The sequence below is a fragment of the Vombatus ursinus genome, unplaced genomic scaffold, assembly GCF_900497805.2.
Source record: "Vombatus ursinus unplaced genomic scaffold, bare-nosed wombat genome assembly UNPS02003703.1, whole genome shotgun sequence".
Classification (NCBI taxonomy): Eukaryota; Metazoa; Chordata; class Mammalia; order Diprotodontia; family Vombatidae; genus Vombatus; species Vombatus ursinus.
This window is the reverse complement of record NW_020943481.1, coordinates 22,054-48,109: the sequence shown is the minus strand read 5'-3', so window position 1 is coordinate 48,109 and position 26,056 is coordinate 22,054. Positions and strand designations below refer to the sequence as shown.

The 26,056-nt window shown below is 38.5% G+C and overlaps 2 protein-coding genes across 2 annotated transcripts; both read left to right on the top strand.

Annotated features, from left to right (window-relative positions):
* The first annotated feature begins 1,590 nt into the window (after positions 1–1,590).
* On the top strand, positions 1,591–2,547 carry LOC114052545 (putative olfactory receptor 52P1). Its single transcript, XM_027875188.1, has one exon. It carries the CDS (start codon positions 1,591–1,593, stop codon positions 2,545–2,547), a length of 957 nt encoding a protein of 318 aa, XP_027730989.1.
* A 14,532-nt stretch (positions 2,548–17,079) lies between these two features.
* LOC114052529 (olfactory receptor 52L1-like) lies at positions 17,080–18,033 on the top strand. The gene has a single exon (XM_027875182.1). It carries the CDS (start codon positions 17,080–17,082, stop codon positions 18,031–18,033), a length of 954 nt encoding a protein of 317 aa, XP_027730983.1.
* The last annotated feature ends 8,023 nt before the right edge of the window (positions 18,034–26,056 follow it).

Here is a 26,056-nt window from a genome sequence, read left to right as displayed (position 1 = left end):
GACTCAGAACTCCAACTTCAGCATTTCCCTTATCTCTTCCCCATTCTCTGATTCCAACCCAATGACTTCACCCTGGCTAGGGGCAATAGAGGAAGGGTTATTTATCCTTATTAAATTTTAAGCTGTTAATTTTGACTCACCCTCAAGATATTTTTGAATTCAAATTCCAATATATTAGCCACATATCTTCATCAGAGTTAAGAGAACAGAACAGAACAGAAGAGAGAGAAAGAGACAGACTGAGAAAAATACAGACAGGGAGAGAATAGGAGGAAGACAGAGTGGTAGAGAGGAAGGAAAGTAGGGGAAAGAGAGAGAGAGAGACAGACAGACAGAGACAGAGACAGAGAGAGAGAGACAGGGAGACAGAGGGACAGAGAGATGGAGTCAGATATATATATACATATACATATATATATATATGGAGAGAGAGAGAGAGAGAGAGAGAGAGAGAGAGAGAGAGAGAGAGAGAGAGAGAGATTCTGCTTTGTTGAGTAGACAAATGAAGCTATACTCCTTATTCTACATGGAAGGAGAGAGATAGAATAAATGACTAGTAGAGGAAAATATAATTTCTTAAATATGGAAACTATACCCAAGGGATTTTTTATGAGAGAGTTACAAACTAACATGAACACACATGGAACTACATCAGGACAGATAGAATACACAATAGAGCTGATAGGTCAGAATTTGAGACCTCCTATTTTTATAATGGAGAAAGACCCCAAAAGGTTAAGTGGCTTATTTGAGGCTACTTGATGAGGCAAGACTAGAATCAGGACTCCAACTTCTACAGAAAACTTGATAAGCTCTAAGCATCAAAATGTGAATGGATCATTTGTAGGTTTGGGGGGAATGAATGTGGTATAGTAGGAAGAATAGTGGACTCAAAGTCAAGAAAGATCTCAATTTTAATTCCCATACCCAAAATTTACTGGGTGTTTGAACATGCTCCCTTAACATGTATGAATCTTAGCTTGCTCTTCTATAAAAGAGGAAAAACAATGCTTACAATATCTACCTTATAGGGCGGTTGGTGAGGATGAAATCAAATAAAGTATATAAATCACTGTAATGTGATTTATTGTTATCATTTTCACCATTTTATTATTATATCACGTTATCATCTAGGGGAGAACATGTTTGGGTTTGGGGTATGGTCAATGGGGAAAGAACTCTGCTCTAGAAGTCAATGGTACTGTTCCTAATCCTACCTTTGCTACTTTCACTAAATTGTTTTGAAACAATCACTTGTCTTTTCTATAGTTGTTTCCCAACCATAAAAATGAGGGATTTTGAGTCATAACCTAACCATTTTGCAGGGAATTGTAGAGGTACATGCCTTTGAAAAAGGAAAAAAAAATCCTTTACAAAATGGGAGCTTCAATTAGCACTAGAATTGGGCTGAGGTCAGGAGGTACATATCTGTGGATAGGGAGCATGGAACTATGTTTCATTGGGAAGAGTAATCTGAGAAAATGGCCTTTAGCCCATTCCATAAGTTCATTGCCATTTGACTTCTCCTTTCCTTTTTTTTCAGGATGGATTCACTGTGAGTCACAGCTCATAATCTCTGGGGGTGCCACCATGCTGGGCAATTCCACTATCCCCAGCTTCTCATCCTTTTTCTTGGTTGGTATTCCTGGTCTAGAAGTCTTCCACTGTTGGTTGAGCATTCCTGTTTGTTTTCTATATGCCTTGACCCTGATAGGGAATGGCTTCATTATCCTTGTGATAAAAGAAGAATCCAGCCTTCATCAGCCCATGTTCTTTTTCCTTTGCATGCTGGCCTTTGATGATATAGCCATTGCCTCAACCACAGCCCCCAGGATGCTTGACATCTTTTGGCTGGATGCTCATGTCATTGGATTTGATGTCTGCCTGGCGCAAATGTACTTAGTCCACACCTTTTCCATCATTGAATCAGCTCTTTTGGTAGCCATGGCCTTTGACCGCTATGTTGCCATCTGCCATCCACTTCATTATACTACCATTCTGACCACTCCTTTGGTCATCAAGCTAGGGGTGATTAGTGTGGCCCGAGGTGCCATTATGGTTTTGCCCTGCCCATTGCTCATCAAGCAGCTGAGGTATTGTACCCAGAATGTTATCCGGCATGCCTACTGTGAACACATGGCTGTGGTGAAGCTTGCCTGTAGCGACACCTATATAAATCGTAGCTATGGTATCTTTGTGGCCCTCTCAGTCATACTTCTGGACATTGGACTTATTTCTTTGTCCTATGTCAAGATACTTCAGGCTGTCTTCCGACTTTCCTCCAAGGATGCCCGCTCTAAGGCACTAGGCACTTGCGCTGCTCATATCTGTACTATCCTCATCATCTATATACCTTCATTGTTTAGTTTCCTCACCCATCGCATTGGTAAGAGGGTTCCCCCATCCGTTCACATCATCTTTGCCACCATATATCTCCTGGTGCCACCTGCAGTCAATCCACTGGTCTATGGTGTAAAGACCAAGCAGATTCGTGAACTAGTGGTCATCCTCTTCTTCAGGAGAAAGGATAAAGTCTCCAAGCACTAGTATAGGCTTAAGCATGCCATTTCTTGGGACTGTAATTACTTCCTGTGAGGAATCACTGGGATTGGACCGAGAGGACAATGAGATTGATGCTCTGCCTACAGTTGGCCTATCTGCAAACCCTGACACATTTTGTCTACACTCATCTCCCCCACAACAACTGCAGGGAGTTTGGGTAGAGTGTAATGAGATAGTTCTGATACAACTAACTGATTTGGCTCTGTCTTGAAGGTGTTCTTCATATATACTTGGGCCTGGTTTATCTACCTCCATGTACTGGTCAGAGTTTGAGGCTTGGGCCAAGTTCTTGTCTCTTGCCTCTGATTTAGGAGAGATACTACCTGATGAAGAACATGAAGAGGCAATCCTAGACTTGTCTGCCACATCCCCAGGCTCTTTGAGGAATCTTGAATCAGTCCTGATGATTTGACCTTCTTTTCAATATCAGTTCCAAAAGATCTTGGGAGGGAGGAGAATGATTTCTTGGCCTCAGATTGAAGAAGTTCTTTGTAAGTTATAAAGGTTATAAATTCATTGTCAAGAAACCTTTGGAAATCACGAAGATATGACCAGACAAAGAGTCCAAGAGCTATGAAGATAGACTCTTCCAGCCAGACTTCAGTCTTTCTCAATTTTTCTTCCTGTTAAAATTGAATTATACTAGGGACAGGACAAATTCAATGTGAGCCATCATTGAGTTGTGGTCCAGAGCCCTTTGCCTCTCAGCATTATGATCTTACTTGGTCTCCTCTGCACCCAATCCAAGCTCCTCCTGACCTCAAATACTACCTTGACCTTTTCCCACCCTGATCATGACCAATGCCTACATTGACTATTCACTCCCAAAGTTCAGTCATTGTTCACTGAGACTCACCATGGTGGCTTGGCCTGAACAAGCCAATATGACATAGGTCTCTGGACACGTCCAAGAAAAACCGGACATTATCTACTTTGTTCTGCAACAACATTCACTGGCCTATGTGCACTCAGTTTTAGGTTGGTAGAAAACGAATACGTTCAGAGGGTAGTGCTTTGCATAAGGTGCTGAAAATTATTATCAGGATGTTAGCTGGAAGTACTAAGGCTCTAGCACCACACAATTCCCAGTATGAAACTAGTAATGTTGATAAAGAGATGCTTCCTGAACCAACCAGGATGGCCTGGTAGGCTCAGGTTTTCAAGAAACATTTTAAACACTAACCAAAACAAAGAAATCAGTAAACACAAGTTTGACTTAGAAATATGGAAGAATTTGATGACCAATTTCTGGCTTCTGAACTACTCACCTTAGAAATCTGTATAATAATGTGTGGAATACACTGGAAGATTTTTGTCCTGATGTAACCTTTCCTTCTCTTGCTTCTGTAGTCTATGGCATTCCATACCTGTGTCAGCCTAATGTATACATCAGGAAGAACTCTCAGACCATTGCCTTTTCCTCCAGCTAGTGCCAAAAAAGCCCCCTGTCATTAGGATGGTGGAAGTCAGTCCTACAGACAGTGGCCATATGACTGAACGAGAAATATTTTCAAGAAGTTCTTGGATGGATTATAGGGTGGCAAATGCTGCTACATTATTCAGAGAAATTTTCCTATGGTTTGAGCCATCCGACAAACTGATACACTTCTCAATGCTAGTAGATTCTTTGGCATTGTAATTCTTCATACAGAGGTAGGATGGTTCATTATATGGAGTTTCTTGTTTAGATACAGGTTGAAAATAGGTGACCTTTTAAGTCTCTGCCCTTTCTTCTAACCCTGAGAGTCTATGCTTCTAAAAATGGGTTTTCAGCTTTATCAAGAGAAACTTGAAAAAAAAAAAAGAACTACCCCACGCAATGGGCCAGGTACTGTACTAGACAATGTTAATGAAACAGAAACATATATTTTATCAAATCTTATATTCTATATTTATAGTTGATATCATTATCTTTCCCTAAACCTGCCCCTTTCCAAACTTCTTTGTTACTCTTCAGAGCACCCTTATTCTTCCATTCACCCAGATTCACAACCTTCATATCCCAAATATAATAAGTTGCCAAGTCTTGGCAAATCTCCCTCTACAACATCTCTCTAATCCTTTCCCTTATTTCCACGAATATGGCTACTGTCTTAGTTCAGTTTCTTATCAGTGTTTGCCTGGACTATTGTTACTGTCTCCTAATAGGTGTTCTTGTTTCCTATCTCCACCCTTTCTAATCTATCTAGCACAGAACTGCCAAAATAATCTTCCTGAGGTAAAGAAAGGTATGAAAATGTTATCTCTTTTTTAAAAATAATCTATGGTTTTCTATTATCTCTAGTATAAAATAGAAACTCATGTGGATTTTTAAGGTCTTTTATAATCTACCTCCAACCTACCCTTCCAGCCTATTATACCATTATTAACCTTCATGTACTATACGTTCAAGTCAAGCCAGAGCAACACATTTTCCCTGAAAATAATATTGCATCTCATGTCTCTGTGACTTTGAATAGCCATAATTAAAAAAGAATAGAGAAAAAGATGCCATCCTATTGCTTCACATGCCTAAATTTTCCTCTTCCCTCATCTCCATACCTAAGGATCCTTTGTTTCCTTCAAGGCTCCAGTCAGGTTCTACTTCCTCACATAAAACCTTTCCTTTTCCCTCAATTGTTAGTGTTTTCTCCCTTTTACTATTTATTTGTATAAATGTCATATTTCCCTCATCTCCTTAGAGTGTCAACTCTTGGAGGGTTGGGATGGTTCTTCATTTTATCTTTGTATCCTCAGAACCTAGCACAGTGCCTTGAACCAAAGTGGGCACTTAGTTACTTGTCAAATTGAGTCAAATTGGCCAATGCAAGGATAATGGCGATTGTTAATATTAGTTCCATGGCACGATAAATCCTTGAATCCAGATCCTGGACAGTAACCATATAGAGAAAGTAATGAAGTTAGCAACTTTATCTTGTGTCATATTACTGTCATGGAAGCCTTTTGCCTTAGGTCTCCCTGTGTCATAACTTCTCCTCACTTCTAACCCCCAAGGCAAGAATACAAATACAGTGTCATAAGACACAATTTAACCTTCCAACTTTCCATCAAAGTTCATGTCTTTCTATTACATGACTACATAGAAGGTCCAATTGAAGTCACTCTCTGTGGTCTTAACAAGTTAACTCTCTTCCCATGCTCTCTTGTTCACTACTCTAGTGGTGTCAGCAAATGAACAAATGAGTGAATAAGTAAATAAACAAAAAAAGCATTTATTAAACACTTGCTATGTGTCAGTCTTTGTGCTAAGTTATGGGTATGTAAATAAAAGCAATCAAGTCCAAGCAATCAAGGTCAGGTCCTCGACCTCAAAGAACTTATATTCTAATAGGAGCTATGAGTTAGTAGAGGTCACATAAGAAGTCAGTAGCAGAACTATATCTTGAACCAGGTGTCCTAACATAGATTCCACTGTTATTCACATTATACCATGTTGTCACCAAGTTCAATGACCAGAAACTTAACCATCTGGAACTTTCAATAAGAATTCCCACCCCCCACACACTTCCCTGTACTCTATTTTTAGGAGAAATAGGCAAATTAAAGAAGCCTTAGCCGAGTCAGAGATTTTAAAATAATAATAATGACAACAACTACATTTATATAGAGCTTTAATGACTTACATTTATATAGAGCTTTAAAGTTTGCAAAATATTTTGCATTATTTATCTTCTTTGAATATCATGCCCTCAGAAGTACATATGGCCGTCGCCATTTTGTGGATGAAATAATTGAAGCATTCAGACTTGTTGAGAAGCTTGTTATGACTAAGTAGGTATTTGGGGTCAGAAGAATGATTTGAATGAGGTCTTCTTGTCTCCAAGTTCAGCATTCTTTACATTATGTCACATTGTCTCAATTTCCAGGAACTGTCCTGTGGCCAATACATTAATTTTATTTACCTTCACTTCCTGCTTCTTCATTTCTTAACAATAGCCACTGATATTCAGAATTATGGCACCAAGTCCTCTCACTTACTTAAATAATTGAAGAGAGATTAGAATAAATACTTTTTAGGATATTCTGTCTACTAAAGTAGGTTGTGAGTCAGTCAATTCAATCAAATTCTATAAGCATTTATTAAATACTTTCTAAGTGCCAGGCAATGTACTTGATGCTGGAGCTCTAAAAACAAAGATGAAATAATACTCTCCCAAAAAAAGGACGGGGTGATATAATTAAAGATAGCTTTAGAAGATTATGCATTTTAAAAATATATAATATCTAGATTTTTACTACTTTAATTCTCCCTGAGAATAAAGAGACTTTGAATGCAAATTGATGCTTTGATGACTTGTTACCAATTTTGCGAGTAGAAAGATTTTAAAAAGTGATAGCTGAAGAAACCTGGAAAGACTTATATGAACTGATGCATAGTGAAGTGAACAGAATCAAGAGAACATTCTACACAGTAATAGCGACATTGTTCACTGAAGAACTGTGAAAGACTTAGCTCAGCAATACAGTGATCCAAGACAATCCCAGAAGACTAATGATGAAACATACTACCTGCCTCCAGAGAAAGAATTGATATTGATTGAATACAGACTGAAGCATGCTATTTTCCACTTTCTTTCATTTTTTTTCTGTTTTTTAAGTCTTCTTGTACAAAATGACTAATATGGAAATGTTTTACATAATTGCACATGTGTAACCCATATTTGATTGCTTACTATCTCACAGAGGGGGGAGGAGAAGGAGGGAGAGAAGGATAGAATATGGAACTAAAAACTTTAAGACTGTTAAAAATTGGAAAAAATGATAGTTGAAAAAAAGGCTGCATATCCCTTAGTTAATTAGAAAATTCTTTGTTTGTTAGAGTTAATTGAGTTTCAAAGAAATAATCCTATGCAAATATAAGCATGATGTTGAAATCAATATCTCACTTAGCCATGATATATTCAGTAGGTGAGAACACATCTTAATTTTTCACTAAATGTGAACAAGGGCTGGGCATCTACTTAGGTGACACAGGAAGTCTGTGCAGATTAGCTGAAAGGCTTTCTTGTCTCCTCTGGGCGCTTATGTAACATCATTGAACTTGTTGGCATTGGGGATTCCACTGAGTGGATGAATCTAGTTATTCATCCCAGAGTCCATGGAGGAGAAAAAACATACTTATGTGATCAGTGTGGGAAGAGTTTCAGTCAAAAGATACATCTACTTAGCCATCACAGAGTCCATACAGGAGAGAAACCATACATGTGATGAGTGTGGGGAGAGTTTCAGTCATTGAAATGAGGGAATGATGAATTTACCAAAAATCTTGTGGTTAGTGTTGTATGGAATTCAGGAAAAACTGCTAGAATTGAGGGACCTGGTAATATTCTTCTTATGATTTGTTTATACTATGAAGTCAAGTCAAGTAAATAGGGTTTATTAAATGTTTACCATGTACCAGGCACTGGGATAAGCACTAGGGGTAAAAACAAAAGTGAAAAGCAGGCCCTGGACTGAAAGATCTCACATTATCTTGGCATGTTACATGTTATGGCTGCGGTCCAAACTGCTAATGTTTGCAGAAGTATCAAAAAGCCTACAATAACAGCAATAAGCCATGGAAGTGGAGAGAAGGGATAGAGTAGACTTTCACCACTTTTGGTGAACCAGTGCTTGGACAGTCTCTATAATCCTGAGGTTTCCCAGGTCTTGCTCTGAGCATTAGTGGAAACTACACCCCCAGGCAGCCTATGCCTTAGGAAGGTTGGTATTACCTGGGTTGGTCCAGTTCACCTTTTAGTTTACTCACAGGAGTCTGAAATGGAAAACAACCCACTTTAAAAGTACCTTTGGGATTCAGAGGCAGAGAAAACATGAGAGAGATATGGTAGTTTAGTAGTATTGTAGAAACACAGATTTTTCTTGGCTCCTACTGCAATGTTACTTAGCACTTCATTGGATAAGCAGCCTTAGAAAGTAAGAGGTGAGGAGGTCAGTGACTGGGCTGGATCACTAGGCCCTGACTTAGAGTTGGTGAATGTGAAGGCATTGCCCTCCCTAGTTCCCTGCTGTGAATCTACTTTGCTCAGCCCTTTGAGGATGGTGGTGGTGAAAATACCTCAGCTACAGGGACTTCTGCCTTTACCATGAGACAACCTCAGTTCCTTGAGGGTGTGCTAGCCTCCAGGCTGGTTCTCCTGGGAGTGAGACACAGGGTTAATATCCTTTGTTGTCTAGGGTTGTTAGTCAGTACCTTCCTGATCTATGTTTGATTGTTTTGCACACTCAGTGCAGATGTTCTATCTGGGGTAAGTATGGGTTGCAGCATTGTGAATTCCAGGTTCTAATGAAGGCTGTTGAAGTGACAGTGAAGTGATATTTTCAGGTTCTCACTTTCCTTTCCATTCACCTGGGGCTTGAGACTCTTTTCAGTTTGGGGTTTTGCCATAGGCTGCTCAGTCATAGCTTCTCCCCTCTCAACAATTTATTCTGTCTCTTTCCATATGTTCATTTGTCAGCAACTTTTCTTCAAGGTCTTCCCTATCTACTTTGACATGAGTGTCTAGCAGTAGCATTATCTCTGCCCACTGTCCAGTGTTGGAAATTAGAAGGTCTGGCTGGCTTGACACAGAATTCATCCTTCCTCGTTATCATTTATGTACAGGTATACATCATATTTCATTATGTGACCTTGGGAAAAATCATTTAACCTCCCTGGGCTTCAGTTTTGTCTTTTGCAAAATGAAGAGATTCAATTATTTGATCTCTATTGTTCATTCTATTCTTAATGTTCTATGTCTTTATGTATCTCTGATCTACACCAACATACATGAGATGGAAAAAAATATTGAAAATGGGGCTTCTCAAAAACACAGTCTGTAGGAAGAGATAACTACTTTATGAACCTATCATCACAAGCCTTAGTAACTCAGTTCTGCTGTTTACCAGCTGTGTGACCTTAACCTTGTTGAATCTCTGATTCCTCCTCTGTAAAGAAAGGGATGGAATGGGAAAATTCCAACATTTGTTCCAACTCCACATTTTCAGATCTGTCTTCCCTTCTATCCTCTTCTCTCTCTCCAACATAACATTATCTATATTGTGATTCCATGCCTCAGTTTTCACTCTTGAACTGACCCTGGCTTAGAAGTAGAGGTGAGTTACTGAGGGCAGACGGAGGGTCATCTCTACAGGAGGGGGCAAAAAGGAGAGTGCTTCCCTAATCAGTTTATTTGAGGAGACATAGAGGGTAGGAGAGGGGCTGGAGTAGCATTCAGACATCCTGATCCAAATGGAGTCTCCCTAAAACCATACCCTTCTGCCCCTGGGGCATAAATCGAGAGCTTCTTTTTCATGTCTGAATTTCTGTCCATCCTTGCGATACTGAAATTTCCCCAGAGTTTGGCTATCTAGCTTCTGCAGTTAATGAATAGGGTTCCTAAGCAAGCAGCTCAGAGTACTGAAACTTTGCCTTTTTCCTCTCTCCTTCCTCTTCCTTCTTCACTCCATCCTTTTCTCTCTCCCCATCTCATCCTCATCCTTCTCTCTCTCACCCTTTTTCTCCCTCTTCTCTTTGTGTGACACCTAGACTCTGTGACTCTGATGCAACCCTGAAATTAGCTGACCCATATATTTTTGTGTCCAATATACCTCAGGCATAATGGTTTCCTGAGCTCTGAGTAGGGTAACATAGTTGATGATTCAGGAAAGAGGAAGGGAAGAGAATTGAGGAGATAGGGCTAAAGATTCAAGATTTAGGCCAAATGAGACTTGCTTAGATTTTTGGATAGTTTCAGAAGACACCACCAGGAGGGAGAGAAAGCAGTGTGCCCCTTATTTGTATTCTCTTGGGTTTCCTCACAGTCTCTACTCTAGCCTATCTCTTTCTGCTGATCTGTCTATCCATTTTCCCCTCCCTTCCTCCTCTCCCCTATATTCAATAAGTTGCAAAATCTTATTGATTGTACCTATACAACAACCATCACACTCTCATCCCCTTCCTTTCACTTCCACAACCTCATGGCTTCTTGCTTGGACTATTGCAATAGCTTCTGAATTGGTCCCTAGGTTTCCAGTGTCTTCTCTCACTAATCCATCCTTCACAAATTGATATTCCTAAAACACAGACTGCCTGGCCATGCCTTGCTTCTACTAAAACATTTTCAATTACTTTCTATTCCCTTTAGTATAATATATACAATTCTCATCTTGGTCTATAAAACTAGAGCTCTACAATAGAAATCTGACATATTTTTCTAGTCATTTCATGTTATTTTCTTATATTCACTTTTTTTCTTATTTTCTTTTTAATTTATGGAATAAAGCTAGCATTTCCATAACATAGCATAACAAAAAATTGATTGGATATGAAACTGCAAATCTATAATGCATGACTTGCTATTCCTTTCAAATATACAGCAAGATTATCATGGAGATTTCTTTTTTTCTCTTCTCTTACTTACCCCCCACCTTACAGATGGCTACCATTAGACACAAATACATATATGTATATATATATACATATATATAGATACACACATGTATATACATATGTAAAATTATTCTATGTATACTTCAATTTATCAGTTCTTTCTCTGGATGCAGATGTCTTTCTTCATATGTCCTTTATAGTTAATGTGGGTATTTATAATAGACAAAATAACTTATTCACTCAAAGTCATTCTTAAAACAATATTGCTATTACTGTGTACATTGTTCATTTGGTTCTGTTCATTTTTTTTTTCATTATTTAGTGCAAGTCTCTCAATATTTAAAAAAATCATTGAGCTCATCATTTCTTTTTTTAAAAAATTCTTTTGATAAATTTATTTATTTATTTTTAGCTTTCAACATTCACCTCCACAAGATTTTGAGTTCCATATTTTCTCCCCTTCTCTCCCCTCCTCCCACCCCAAGATGGCATGTAAATTGATACAAGCTCCACATCTACATTCATATCAAACCTATTTTCACATTAGTCAGGTTGTAAAGAAGAATTAAATGGGAGAAATTAAATTAAAGAGAAATTAAATTAAAGAGAAATTAAATTAAATTAAATTAAAGAGAATTAATGGGAGAAAACATGAGAAAGAAGAAAGAAAAAAAAGAGCAAATGATATGCTTTGATCTGCATTCAGACTCCATAGTTCTTTTTCTGGACGTGGACAGCATTTTCTATCATGAGTCTTTTGGAGTTGTTTTAGATTCTTGCATTGCTAAGAAGAAATGTCTATCAAAATTAGTCATCACACAATGTGACAGTTACTGTGTACAATGTTCTCCTGGTTCTGCTCACTTCATTCAGGATCAGTTCATATGTATTTCCAGGTTTTTTTGAAGTATGCCTGCTCATTGTTTCTTATAGCACAACAGTTTCCCATCACAATCATATACCACAACTTGTTTCGCCATTCTCCAATTGATGGGCATCTCTGTAATTTCCAGTTCTTTGCCACCATAAAGAGACCTGTTACAAACATTCTAGAACATATAGCTTCTTTTTCTTTTTCCCCAATCATCTTTGGAAATAGACCAAGTAGTGGTATTGCTCTCAAAAGGATATAGGTAGTTTAATAACTCTTTGGACATAATTCCAAATTCCTCTCCAAAATGGTTGGATCATTTCACAATTCCACCAACAAAGAATTAGTGACCTAATTTTTCCACATCCTCTCCAACATTTGTCACTTTTGCTTACTATCATTTTAGCTAATCTGGTAGGTATAAAACAATATCTCAAGGTTGTATTATATTATATTTCAAAGTTATAATATCCCCTATATTCACTTTCCATTCCAGTCAAAATGGGTTTCTAACTGTCCTTTATAGACAACATTCCACTTTTCCTCTCTGTAAGTTTACACAGGCCATTCTCCATGTCTGGGATGCAATCCATCCTTGTGGCTGCCTCATAGAAACCCTAACTTCCTTAAAGCTTCAGATCATGTGCCACCTCCCCTATGAGACTTTTTCCGATCCTTCTAGATATTAGTAATGTCCCCAAATCACTTTGTTTTAATTTGCACATATTTTGTATTTATTTATCTTTTATTCATTTATTCACTTTATTCTTTATATATTATTGATTATTATAACTAGTTATATAATTTAAAATTATTATATTATAAATACATTACATATACAAATTATATTTTGTATAAAATTATATTATATAATATATAAATAATCATCTAAATATATTATATAAAATTATAATTATAAAAGAATTAATTCTTTATGTGTTATATTATTAATATTATTTATTTATTTATTAAGGCATTAATTTAATTAGGTTTTATTTCCCCAGTACAATATAAGTTGCTTAAAGGCAGGGACTATTTTCATTTTGGGGTTTGCATCACAGGGTCTGCAATGTAGTAGGTGCTTAACAAATGTTTATTAGATTGAATTAAAATGAATGGCTCTCATTTCCCAGCCTCCAGTCAGTCCTTGTGGTCTGAGCTGAGAAACAAAGTAAGCAAGTAGGCTTCGAAATCAGAATATTTCCCAGAGCAATATGTGTGCTACATCCTCTTGTAGAGGGAGGATGTGGTAGTAGTTTGTGGTGGGAGGCAAGATGATGGGGAAATAGATAAATAAATACAAGTTAATTTAATGACAGTGAGAACACTAACAGTTGGGCAGGATGGGGAGGAAGGCAGAAATAATAGAAAGTTCAAAGAAGTGGTATCTTTTTTGTGCCACCAAGAAAGTAAGAATTCTGAGAAGGGAAGATGAGAAAGGAGTTCATTCCAGGCATGGGCCATGGCTTGTGCAAACACATGGAGGAAGTATATGGAACGTCAAATTTGAGAAACAGTAGTTTACTTTGTCTAGAAGACAGTGTGAAGAGGAATGCTATGAAATAAATCAACCTGGAAAGGCAGTTTGGAGACAAGCTGTGGAGATCCTTAAATGTTGAGGAGAAGAGTTTGTACTTTATTCTTAAAGAAAAACTGAGCCACTGAGAATTTAAAAATTATTAATATCTTTTAACTTTATATCACTTTTATTTCAAAATATATTCCTACTTCTTCTATAACAAAGAATAAAAAAGAAAGAGAGAAAGATGATTTGGTTGAACTAACAAATCAATGGAGTCTGGTAGACAGACATTTTCTGAACCCGTAGTTTCTCATCTATGTAAAGAAGAGACAGAGATGCATTTTAACATCTATTCTTTAAGGTCGGGCTTGTTCATTATAATTACACAGCATTCAGGTTTTGTTGCTGTTCTTTCCACTTACTTTGTTGTAGTAATTGTTTTCCTGGTTCTTTGTACTTCACTTTGCATCAGTTCACATAAGTCTTCCCATGCTTCTCTGTGTTCTTTATATTGATCATTTCTTACAGTGTAGTAATATTTTGTTACATTCATGTACAACTTGGCTAGCTGTTCCTCAGTTGATGGGAATATACTTCGCTTCCAATTCTTTGCTGTGACAAAAAGTGCTGATCTAAATACATTTGGATGTTCCAAAACTTTTTTCCTTTCCTCAAATTTCTTAAACTACCCCTCACAGGTATGAACCCTATGAACTTTTTACTAAAAAGAGAGTCTATTCCTTTGTGAGTTTATTTTTTTCTTCTACTTTTTTTTCCATCTTCATAACTAAGGACCTTCCCCACTGATAGTATTAATAAGAAATTAGAATTAATTCACTTCTGAGTTTCCTTCTTTTTTTTCTATATCTCAAAATCCATTCATATCATCCCCCCCCCCCAATTCTCTCCTTTATTCCACTTCCTGAAGGCAATTTGGCCTTCTCCTTTACCTAGGGCATCTCCTCTATATGAACCATTGATCATCTCTTCTCTCTTCTCCAGCAAATTGCTCCCACACCCATTCCCTTCTTTAATTTCAATCACCCTATCCACTGGCTCCTTCTCTGCTGCCTACAAACATGCCCAAGTCTCTCTTATTCATAAAAACCTTCACTAGACCCTACTATTACCAATAACTATCTACATATATTTCTCTTCTCTTTGTCCATTAAACTTGTAGAAAAAAAGCTTTCTGTATTGGTTACCTCCACTTTCCTCACACTTCTCAGTCCTTTGCATCCTTGCTTCCAACTTGATTATTCAACCAAATATTCTCTCTCTTTCCAAAATTATCTGTATCTCTTAGTTATGAACCAAAATCTTCAACCTTTTTGATATCACTGTTGAATTTGGCAATGTTGTTCACTCTCTCTTCTCCTGTTTACTTTCTTTTCTCTTGTTATGGCATTGCTCTTTTGATTCTCCCCTTGACTGTTCTTTCTCAGTCTCCTTTACTAGACAATCATCCAAAACTGGACATATTCCTAAGTTCCATCCTGGGCTTTCCTCCCTTCTATCTTCCACATTCTCTTAATAGGTGACCTTATCACTTCTGCACTGATTATATCCTGCCCTTGTTTCTTTCCTCAGTTCAAGTCCTCCTTTACCAAATGCCTGCTGGATATTTTGAACTGGATGTCTCATAGGTATCTCAAATTCAATATAGCCAAGGCCAAACTCTTCTTTCCTCCCAAACCCACACTTCTTCTCAACTTTCCTGTATTTTTTTATCAAGGGCACCCTTCCCCTTTCAGTTACCCAGTTTTGCAACCTTAGTGTCATCCTAAACTTCTAACCTTCACTTACCCCACAGTAGATAGTAATTACATACTACACTTTATCATTTATACCTCTACATCATCTCTTGAATCTCTCCCTTTTATCTTCATTTCTACAGTTCCCACCTCTTCCAGGTCCTCATCATCTTTCACCTAGTCTATTGAAGTGCCTTCTTACATGGCCTTTCTGACTCTAATTTCTTCCCATTCCAATCCATCCCCCATAGAGACATCAGAGCGATTTTCCTAAAGTGTAAGTCTGATCTTGTCACTCTCCTATGCAATTATATTCTATGACTCCCTATTTTAGCATCAAACATAAACTGGTTTTTTTTGGCATATAAGGTCTTTCACAACTTCGTTTCCAACTACAATTTTGGCCTTATTATTTATTTTTCCCCTTCATGCCCACTCTGGTTCAGCCAATCAGGCCTTCTAACTATACTTTATACACAGCTTTCCATTTGCCCACGCTATGTATTTTACACTGGTTTTTCCCACGCCAGGAATTCACTCCCTTCTCACCTCCATATCAAAATCCTTAATTCCCTCCAAGGTATAGCTCAAGTGTTACCTTCCACATGAAGCCTTTCTTGATTCTCCCAGCTCCTAGTTCCTTTTCAATTAAAAAAAATTTGATAACATATGCACATGTTATCTACCCTACGTAATTCCTTGGGAGCAGGAAATATTCCACTTTTGTCTTTATATCTTTATCATATGAGTGCTTAGCCCACAGTAGACATTTTTTAGATTAAAAATTATTCATGTATTTATTTATTTTTATAAACATTCATTATCTTTCCTTCCTACTATCCTATCCCCAAATAAATAATTAAAAAATAAAACCCTCATAAAAATGTACATAGTTCTACAAAACAAACTCCTACATTGGCCATCTTCAAAAACTCATGTTTCATTCTGTACCTTGAACACTTAAAAATGGAAGGCATGCTTCAAAGGAAATCTTAATATTAAATACATTTGATGAATTCATGATGATTGGTGTGTTTAGGGCCTTTTAAAAAAACTTTGACCTCCTTGGAGTATACCTAGTGATGGCATTTCTGTGTCATAGGACATAGATATTTTAGTCACTTAGTATAATTGTAAACTGTTTTCTGGAATGGTTGAACATTGAAAAAGTCATGAGCAGGAAAGTGATGTGACCCAGACCTGAGTTTTAGAAAGATAATTTTGGCAGATTCTGGAGGATGCATTGGAGAAGGGAGAGACTAGCCCCAGGTAGGCCAATTTGCACGTTTTTCCAAGCATCCAGGTGAGAGGGGATGAGGGCTCGAACCAGGATGGTGGCTGTGTGAGTGTGGAGAATGGGAAAGATATAAGAAGTGATAAAGTGGTAGAATTGATAAGACGAGGCATGTGACTAGATAGAAGGATGAGAGAGAAGGATGAATCAGACTCCAAGGTCATAAATCTGGATGCCTGAAAAGATGCTGGTGATCTCAACCCAAATAAGAGATTCTGAAGAAGAGTGACAACAGTGAAGAATTTGTTTTTATTATCTAACTATAAAATGTTCCACTGCAGCTCATACCAGTTTCCTCTTGCTTTGTCCACTGGGGAGATAGAGAGCAGCTGATCCTCATCTTCTTGTAGTTCTGCAGAGGTGAATCAATACATTCTATGGTCTCAAGGCCACAGCCTCCAGGCAGGACCACACCAGTGTCATCGTAGACACAGAGTTCTCTCAGTTCCCACTTTTAATAATATCCATGGAATGAAACTTCTTTCTCAGTTCATCATCTATGTCTCTCTTGGTTCTTGGTGCCCGCAAATATTTCTTTGTATTTGACTTTGTTCTCCTTTGCAGTTATTTGTTTGTTTCCATTTAAAAAAGATGGTGGCAAATAGCTGTATGGACAGAATGACATCTGTTCATAGATGGGGAGGTTATAATGCAGTTCCTCCTCCCCTTCCTTCCCATTTTCAAAGTGTCCAGTATCCATCTAGAATGACAAGCCTGGGGAACTCCAGCTGGGGACTATCTACTTTTTCCTTCTATCTGATGGGTATCCCAGGGCTAGAAGAGAGTCAACACTGGATTGCACTTCCTCTGGGGAGCCTGTATCTTCTGGCCCTGGTGGGCAATGTCACCATTCTCTTCATTATCCGAATTGACCCATCACTCCATCAGCCAATGTATCTGTTCTTGGCCATGCTGGCTGCCATTGACCTCATCCTTGCCTCATCCACGGCACCCAAGGCCCTGGCTGTGCTTATGTCCCACTCCTGTGAGATATGGTACCCTACCTGCCTCACCCAGATGTTTTTTATCCATGCATTCTCTTCCATGGAGTCAGGTGTGCTGGTGGCCATGGCTATGGACCGCTATGTGGCTATCTGCCACCCACTGCACCACACGACCATCCTCACTCCAGGGGTCATTGGGCGTATTGGATTGGTGGTGCTGATACGGGGAATACTTCTCCTCATGCCCTTTCCCATTTTGCTGCGGCGTCTCATTTTCTGCCAGAGTGTGGTCATTGGTCATGCGTATTGTGAACACATGGCTGTGGTGAAGTTGGCCTGCTCAGATGCCACTGTGAATCGTGCGTATGGGCTAGTGGTAGCACTGCTGGTAGTGGGATTTGATGTGTTTGCCATTGGTGTCTCTTATTCCCTCATTCTCTGTGCTGTGCTGAGGGTCCCTGGCCGTGATGCCCGGCTCAAAGCATTTGGTACCTGTGGCTCCCATATCTGTGTCATCCTAGTTTTCTATGTTCCTGGGATATTTTCTTTCCTTACTCATCGCTTTGGTCACAATGTGCCCCACCATGTCCATGTCCTTCTGGCCACTCTCTACCTCCTGGTGCCACCAGCACTCAACCCCCTTGTCTATGGGGTAAAGACACAGCAGATCCGACAGCGTGTGCTCAGGGTTTTCTATGTTAAGGTGTGGGCTTGACACCTATCCTCTTTCATCTCTCTGAGCAAGCCTCCTATCTGGTATGATCCAAAGTGTCACTCAGAGGGTAACAGAGTATATTTCCTAAGGAAACTTGCCCTTATGGATCTTTCCAGGGGGGCAAAGAGCAGTAGTGGTCTGACTTCTTGAGTGAACGTCTTTGTGGTTTGGTTTCATATGAATGGACCATACTGCTCAGGATGGCAGCATCCTACCCTGGGGAGGGGAAATGGAGTTGAAAGCAACAAAGATTGGTGGGAAAAGTTCACATGAAGCAGGCAGTAGCCTTGCCCTAGAAGCTGACAGTTCAGGTCTTTCTTATGGGAACACGAAACCCTGAGGTTTGATTGTTTTCCATCATTGGGCAATTTCAGGAATTTAAGCTACAGGGATGGAGGCCTGAAGCATGAGCCTGGGATTATGGGGGAATAATAGGATATTGAAAGGGGTGTGTTCCCCTTCTTCAGCACCTGGGAGGGTCACCCTCTCACATGTCTTCTTTTACTTTCCTTAGAATGTGATCAATTTCTGTAAGGTGTTGTTGATATTGAAAACTAGGTATATTCTTTAAGATTCCCATCAAAAATCACCAATGTCCACAGTATCTCACTTCTTCTAATTTCCTGTTCTAATCCTTAATTTCTTACTTGTTTATCTTTCTATTAGATTTGTTCGAATTTAAGAGGCATGTTGAAGTTACCCATAATAATTAAGTTTTTAATCTAAGCATTTTGGCAAATCAGTTAGTTTTTCCTCTAAGTATTCAGTTGTTATGCTATCTAGTTCATATATATTTAAAATTGATTTTGTTTCATTATTTATGATGCCTTTAAATGTAATTTGTTTTCCTTATTTTATCTTTCATTCCAGTATCTATTTTTGTTATTGCCTTGTCTGAAATAATGATCATCACTCTTCTTTAGGCTTAAGCATGATAGATTCTACTCCAACTCCTCATTTTAACTCTTTATGAATCTTTGTGTTTACTTTTTTTTTTTTTTTGAGGCTATTGGTGTTAAGTGACTTGCCTAGGGCCACACAGCTAATAAGTGTCTGAGTTAGATTTGAACTCAGGTTGTCTTGACTCACGGGTTGGTGCTCTATCAGCTGTGCCACCTATATGCCTCTGAATCTTTGTGTTTTAACTGGGTTCATTATACATAACAAATTGTTGGAATTACTTTTTTTTAATTGAATATACCATGGTAGTTATTTTGTTGATCTGGGATAACAGCAACTTGGGCCTGAAACAAAAGTACACAATTTCACAACAGTGAATATAGTGGCTGAAGTTTCAAGAGGAAGAGAGAAAATGGCATCCTGAGAAAAATCCCTTCATTATTGCTATCCCTCATCTTCGTATGATACACATGTTCATTGTACAAGAACTTCAGCATCTCTGAGAAGAGAACTGGTCTAAAGACCTAAATCTTTTCATATATACCTCACCATTTTCCTCAAGTCATATCTAGACTATGACTCAGGTCGAGAATTCATTGGTAAATGTTATTATAATGCAAGCAATTGCCAAAAATAATTATGACCATTTACCCTCCATATTTAATATGGTGAGGTTGTGGGAGAGAAGTGTTTTGAACACTGGTTGATGTCAACATTAACAACCGAATAATGGATTTGTCAATTTTCCCAGACCACAATGGATACTAGCATGAGAGCATGGATGATTCTTCTGCAACCATTAGCAGTTTGGACTCCAGTCATAACATGTAGCATGCCAGTAGAATATGAGATCTTTCAATCCAGGGACTGTTTTTCACTTTTGTTTTTATCCCTAGTGTTTAGTCCAATACCTGATACACAGTAAACATTTAATAAATACCTATTTCCTTGACTTGACTTAACTTGATATTATAAACAAGTATTCATCCAAAGCATGTTTAGCCCATATAAATATCCCTTCAAAAATCCTACTCTGATGCCCCCGAGGGTTTACTTTTTAACTCATTTTTCTACCCTCTCCCATTTCATAGATAAGCTGACCCCATTAACATTCATGGTTATGATTGGTAAGTTGTTTTTCTCCTCCATTAAATCTTATCATAACATTTCTTCTTTGTTGCTAGAAAGTAGAAAGAAATAAAAATAGAGTAGCTATGGTTTTTAATCTTTTTCACTATCTTTATTCCTCAGTCCCTTATAATATGGCTTCCTTCCCCAACACTTTATTGAAATTGCCATCTCCAACAACACTGACTTCCTGATCACCAAATCTAAAGACCTTTTCTTAGTCCTCATCCTCCTTGAATTTTTTTGTAGTGTTTGACTCTGTTGTTCAGTACTTTGATGCTTTGTTCACTTTTTGATATTGCACTCATGAGTTCCCTATCTATTTTTTCATCTTGATCTTTTTCTACTTCATCATCCTCTGCCCATCTATTTAACAAGGACTCAATTTTTTTCCTTGTTCTTATTCTCTCTATATATTATCTCCTATGGTGTTGTCACTCACCTTAATGGCTTCAATAATTACTTCTGTGCAAATCACTCCCAAATTTATCTTTCTATTCCTGGTCTCTCCCCACAGCTCCAATACCAACTTTCCAACTTCTTGTGATACATGTGTATATATGTCATTTATATATATGTACATGTGTGCATATATGTATGAGGTATATGGCGTATTTAGGAGAACTGGCACCTCTGCTATGAGGGCTTGTTGAGCCCTTTTTAGGACTGCTCATCCACTTTTGGTATTCATCAGGCAACCAACTCTCACCTGTAGCTCCAAGAAGTTGTAGCATGCCCAGTGGCCACACCACAGAAAATTGTCTTGGCAGACAGGCTAAACCAAGTTGAGGGTAACCAACAGGCCTTAAACCTTTAACTTCAGAGCAATATCCTTCCGATCCTGATACTTAAGGCCCTCCACAATCTGACTTCAAATTACTTTTCCACCCTAATCCCATATTACTTTTCTTCTTGTATCCCTTGTTCCAACAAAATTACACTATTTTCTCTCAGATATTATTTTCCTACCATTCCATATCTCTCTGCCTTCGCTCACACTGTCTGCATGCCTGCAATGGATTCTGCTTAATTTTTTTTTTCTTTTGAAGTGCTTCTCTTCCTTCAATGTACAAGTCAGGAGGCACCCTTTTCATTAAACTTTCCCTTCCTTCTCCCAGCTCTCTTTAAATTATTCACAGCACTTTGCCTATATTTATTGTCTTCTCTCTTGTGTCTTAGTTATTTGCATTTGTGATATCTCCTCTATTAGCCTATAATCAAGATCTGTACTATGTTTCTTTTTGTCCCTAGTTTGGAGCATAGGACTTCACAGACTAATGAAGTCTTTGTTGCATGAATGAATTAAACACTGCCTAAAATTTTTAAAAAAGTAAATTAAAACTTCCAACCTGAAGAATAACTAACAGACATTATCTGTAGTTCATGATTTTATCACTTTTGTCATCAGAATTTTAGACACTCAACTTTTCCCCGAAGACTTGCAATGTCTTTCTCCCATCTGGTTTATACACAACAAGAATGAATTAAAGGGAGAGGGTAATTTGAAGAAAATGGTGATGTTTTAGACCTATATAGCATCTAAGGAAATTATTTGTTAGAGTTCCTGAAATGGTTTTGGGTGATGGGACAGAGCATCCCATTAGGCATTAGACTAAAATTAGAAGGACTTTATAACCTTATGTCAAATAAGGGCTTAAGACAGAAATATTGATCCCATTAGAAAGAGGAATGAGTTCAAAAGAAAGACTTAATGGCTTTAGATTCTCATTAGCTAGCTGTTTTGTGTTCCAAAAGAGCTTGTTCCCTGAAGTCTAAGATTCTAGGAGCTGACAGATCTGAGAGAGAGAGAAACAGAGACAAAGAGAGAGAGACAGAGACAGAGAGAAACAGAGAGAGAGAGAGACAGAGAGACAGAAAGAGAGAGAGAGAGGGAGAGAGTGAGAGACAGACACACACATACAGAGACAGACAGACACACTGAGTGCGAGAGAGCAATTTTTTTCTAGTTGTATAACTGACTGTATTAAACTGAAACTTAGCATTTAGGTTCCAAGCTAAAAGGAAGAGAGCAGCCCAGTCCAAAGAAAAGAGAGCTGGGGAACAACAAAAACCATGTACCCTCACACATTTGTGAAACATGGTACTAGCACACACACAGCATGCTTGGCTTGTGTCAATTCTCCATGTTGAAGAGAAGCTAGAGGCTCTGCTTCCAGGACTCATGAAAATATCTTGGAGAGATGGTGGAACATGGGTAGACATTCTGTAACCAGTTCCAGTCTGCTAACTGTGTGGTTAGGAGAAGGCATTGTGATTATGTTGCTAGAACTCGAGACATCTTCAAGGAGGTCTCAGTTGACCTTTTTTTTACCTTCATTTCCTTGGATGTACTCTGGCATTCTGATTCTGTGGACTACATCTGACAAAAGACTATACTTTAAAAGCCTTAAAGCTTTTCCCTTCTGAGTCAATGTGACTCTGCAAAATGGGCCTATGGCCTTGGCCTCTGTTTTCAGTGAAAGATATTAATTTAGAGCTTAGGAGAGTATGCCACAGGAATCTGGGAGTCTAAGCCTATGCCAGATTTTGTAGCCAGCCTGGCATCAATGAACCATGTAGCAAGAAGTGACCTTCAAGACCCAGGCCAGTGATAATTGAGGCCAGGGTTCATCCAGCATTGATGCCATGTTTGGGCATGAACTTAGTGGAAATAAGGCTATGTAGGAATTTAGCTATATCTGAACCCACCATCCCTAGAGTCTAAGGTAGTATAGGGCAGAGGTGTCAAACATGTGGCTGCTGGACCAATATGGATGTACCAGGTTAAAATGCAATTGGAGAATATTTAATTAACTAAATAAAATACAACACAACACAGATAATGTTAATTTGTGGTTTTCTAAGTCAATACACAGCCTTAGGGAACCATTTCTATCTGAGTGTAGTGCCATTGGTATAGGAGAAAGTGGGCCCTCTAGTTGTTAGAAGGAAGTATTTGTTTTTGCTATATTTTAAAATAAATATTCCTTTGTAAAATCTAAATCGGTCTATCAATCAATAAACATTTATTAGATGCCTAATATGTGTTAGGCACTATGCTAAGTGCCGTGGACACAAAAAGAAGAAAAATACAATCCCTGCCTTCAAAGAGTTTGCAGTCAAATGGAGACAACATGCAAACAAGTCTATACAAAGTAAACTATATACAGAATAAATAGGAAATAATTAACAGAGGGAAAACACTGGAATTAAGAGGAGTTAGAGAAGTCTTCCTATAGAAGATGGGTTTTATAGTTGGGATTCAAGGGAAGCCATGGATGTCAGGTAGTTTAAAACAGAGGAGGGAGAGTATTCCAGGAATGGAGGACAGTCAGAGAAAATGCCTGGAGCCAAGAGATGAAGTGTCTTGCTTGTGAAACAGTTAACAGGCCAGGGCCACTGAGTTGAAGAGTTCATGGCAGGGAATAAGATGTAAGAAGATTGGAAAGGTAGGAAGGGGCTTGATTATAATGGGCTTTGAATGCCAAACAAAACCTTTTGTAATATGGGTAGCTAGGTGGCACAGTGGATAGAGCACCAGCCCTGAAGTCAGAAGGACCAGAGTTCAAATCAGGCCTCAGACCAACACTTGACACTTACTAGCTGTGTGACCCTGGGCAAGCCACTTAACCCCAATTGCCTAAAAACTAAAAAGAAAAAAAAACCTTTTGTATTTGCTCCTAAAGACAATAGGAAGTCACTAAAGTCATAGGAAGTAGTTAGGTGACATGATCTGACCTATGTTTTAGGAGAATTTCTTTATTAGTTGAATGGAGAATGGATTGCAGTGTGGAGAGATGAGGCAGGCTATTGTAGTAGTCCGGGCATGAGGTGATTAGGACCTGCACTAAAGTGGTGGCAGTATTAGGAGAGAAGGGGGCATATTCAAAAGATAATTTAAAGGTGAAATTGGTGGGCCTTAGCAAGAGCTTGGGTATGGGAGGTGAGAGATAGTGAGGAATCCAGGATGACTCCTAGGTTGTGACCCTGAGGAGCTAGTAGGATGATGTTGCCCTCTACAGTATTGGGAAAAGTAGTGGTAGTGGGGAAAGGTGTAGGGGAAAAGATAATGAGTTGTTTTGGACATACTGAGTTTAAGATGTCTCCTGGACACCCAGTTTGAGATGTCTGAAAGATAGTTGGAGATATGAGATTGGAGATCAGCAGAGAGATTGCATCAGGACAGGTAGACTTGAAAATCAGCATAGATATGTAATTAAATTCATGGAAACTGATGAGATCACCAAGTGAATTAGTATAGAGGGAGAAGAGCAGAGGACACAGGAGAGAACCCTGAAGGACACCTATTGTTAGAGGACATGATATGGAGGAGGATCCAGAAACACCCCTAAGCCCCTCAGGGTGTTCTAGTGTCTAGAGACTTGAGGACCAGATGTTACAGGCCCAATATTAGAAGAGTAAGACCAGAGCCTACTAGTTAAATATGAAATCACTACAAGGTCCTGCGGTATTAGTGATGTCAATTGCCCTTCCATGTACGTGCCTTGGCCATATGTTCTCCCAGCCTATGTGCCCCTCCATATGTGTATGTTGGCCACATGTGTTGCCTACCTCGGTACTCTTCAGTTTGATTCCCATGTGTCCATTCCTCCCACTAATGGTGGGTATATTCAATGATGATGATAATAGCTACCATTAATACAGTGCCTTAAAGTTTTGAAAGTGCTTTTTATGTTATCTCATTTTATCCATACAAAAACCCTGTGAAATAGGTGCTCTTGTTATACTTCTTTTTAAACAAATGAGGAAACTGTTTTCAGAAGGTGTACCTTGCTCAGGGTCACAAAAGACATACAATATCTGAGACAGGATTTGAATTCAGCTTTTCTTGCCTCCAACTCTGACACTCTGCATCATGTCACCAGCTGTCTTAATTGTAGAAGAATGTATCACAAGTGTATGGAAAACAGAACTTTATTATGATTACTTTGCTGCTTATCTTACTATGCCATTTCTATAATGCCTTTGCATGAGTTTCCTTCTTGCTCTTTCCCTGAAGAGTCACTTTTTTTTTTGAAAAAGCTTTCCCTCTCTGTCTTTATCACACTACCAAGCGTCTGTGTCTCTGGTTCTAGGATAGTTTTTAAAAATTTTTTTTATAGTTCACATAGTTCCTATGAGAGGCAGCATGGTATAATGGATAGAAAGCTGGCCTCATAAGCCAAGAAGACCCGGGTTCAAGTACTGCCTGGGACATATACATGGTGTGTAACCTTTCTTAAGTCACTTGAATTCTCAGTGCTCTAGACCAGTAATGTCAAACTCAAATAGAAATGGATTCCTGTGGGCTCACAGATTGACTTAGAAAACCACAAATTAACATCATCTATGTTGGATTGTATTTTTTCTTTATTTTGTTAAACATTTACCAATGACTTTTTAATCTGATTCAGGCCATACTTGGGAATTCTGACCCAATGCCACAAGTTTGATGCTACTGTTCTAGACAATTCTCTAAAACTGTAAGTTGAAGAGAAGGTACTGGCCTGCATAAGTAGAACAAATTTCCACACCTAGGAGCTCCCTATGCCAAATGAAATAACATATTCAGTCTCTATCTCTATAGTTTTTCCAGTGAGAACTAAAGGGGCCATTGATATTGGCTCTTAGAGACACTAGAATCAGGTCAGGTAGCTAGTTGCTCTTTCTGCCTTATGCACAGATATTGAGATAGATTAGAAAAAGATGAGAAGATACAGGGAAGAAGAGGCAGAAATTGAAAGATGAAAAGGAGAGATAGCACTTTCAAATCAAGTTAACAAGCATTTGTTGATTTTTGGAGAATAAAAGGGGAAGAGGGTACTTACCAGAGGTTTTAATATCAGTCCTGGGAATAGAGATGGAAATATGTCTGAGAAAGTAATGAAGACAGATGATTGCCACCCAGAAGGAACAGTCAAACTTCCATAAGAAGTAGTGGGGCTCCCAGGAAGAAGAATTACAGAACTATAGAATCTCAGAGTTGGGAGAAACA

Excerpts from the sequence above, each read along its gene's own strand:
- LOC114052529 (XM_027875182.1), top strand. The coding sequence starts at position 17,080 with ATGACAAGCCTGGGGAACTCCAGCTGGGGACTATCTACTTTTTCCTTC.
- LOC114052545 (XM_027875188.1), top strand. The coding sequence starts at position 1,591 with ATGCTGGGCAATTCCACTATCCCCAGCTTCTCATCCTTTTTCTTGGTT.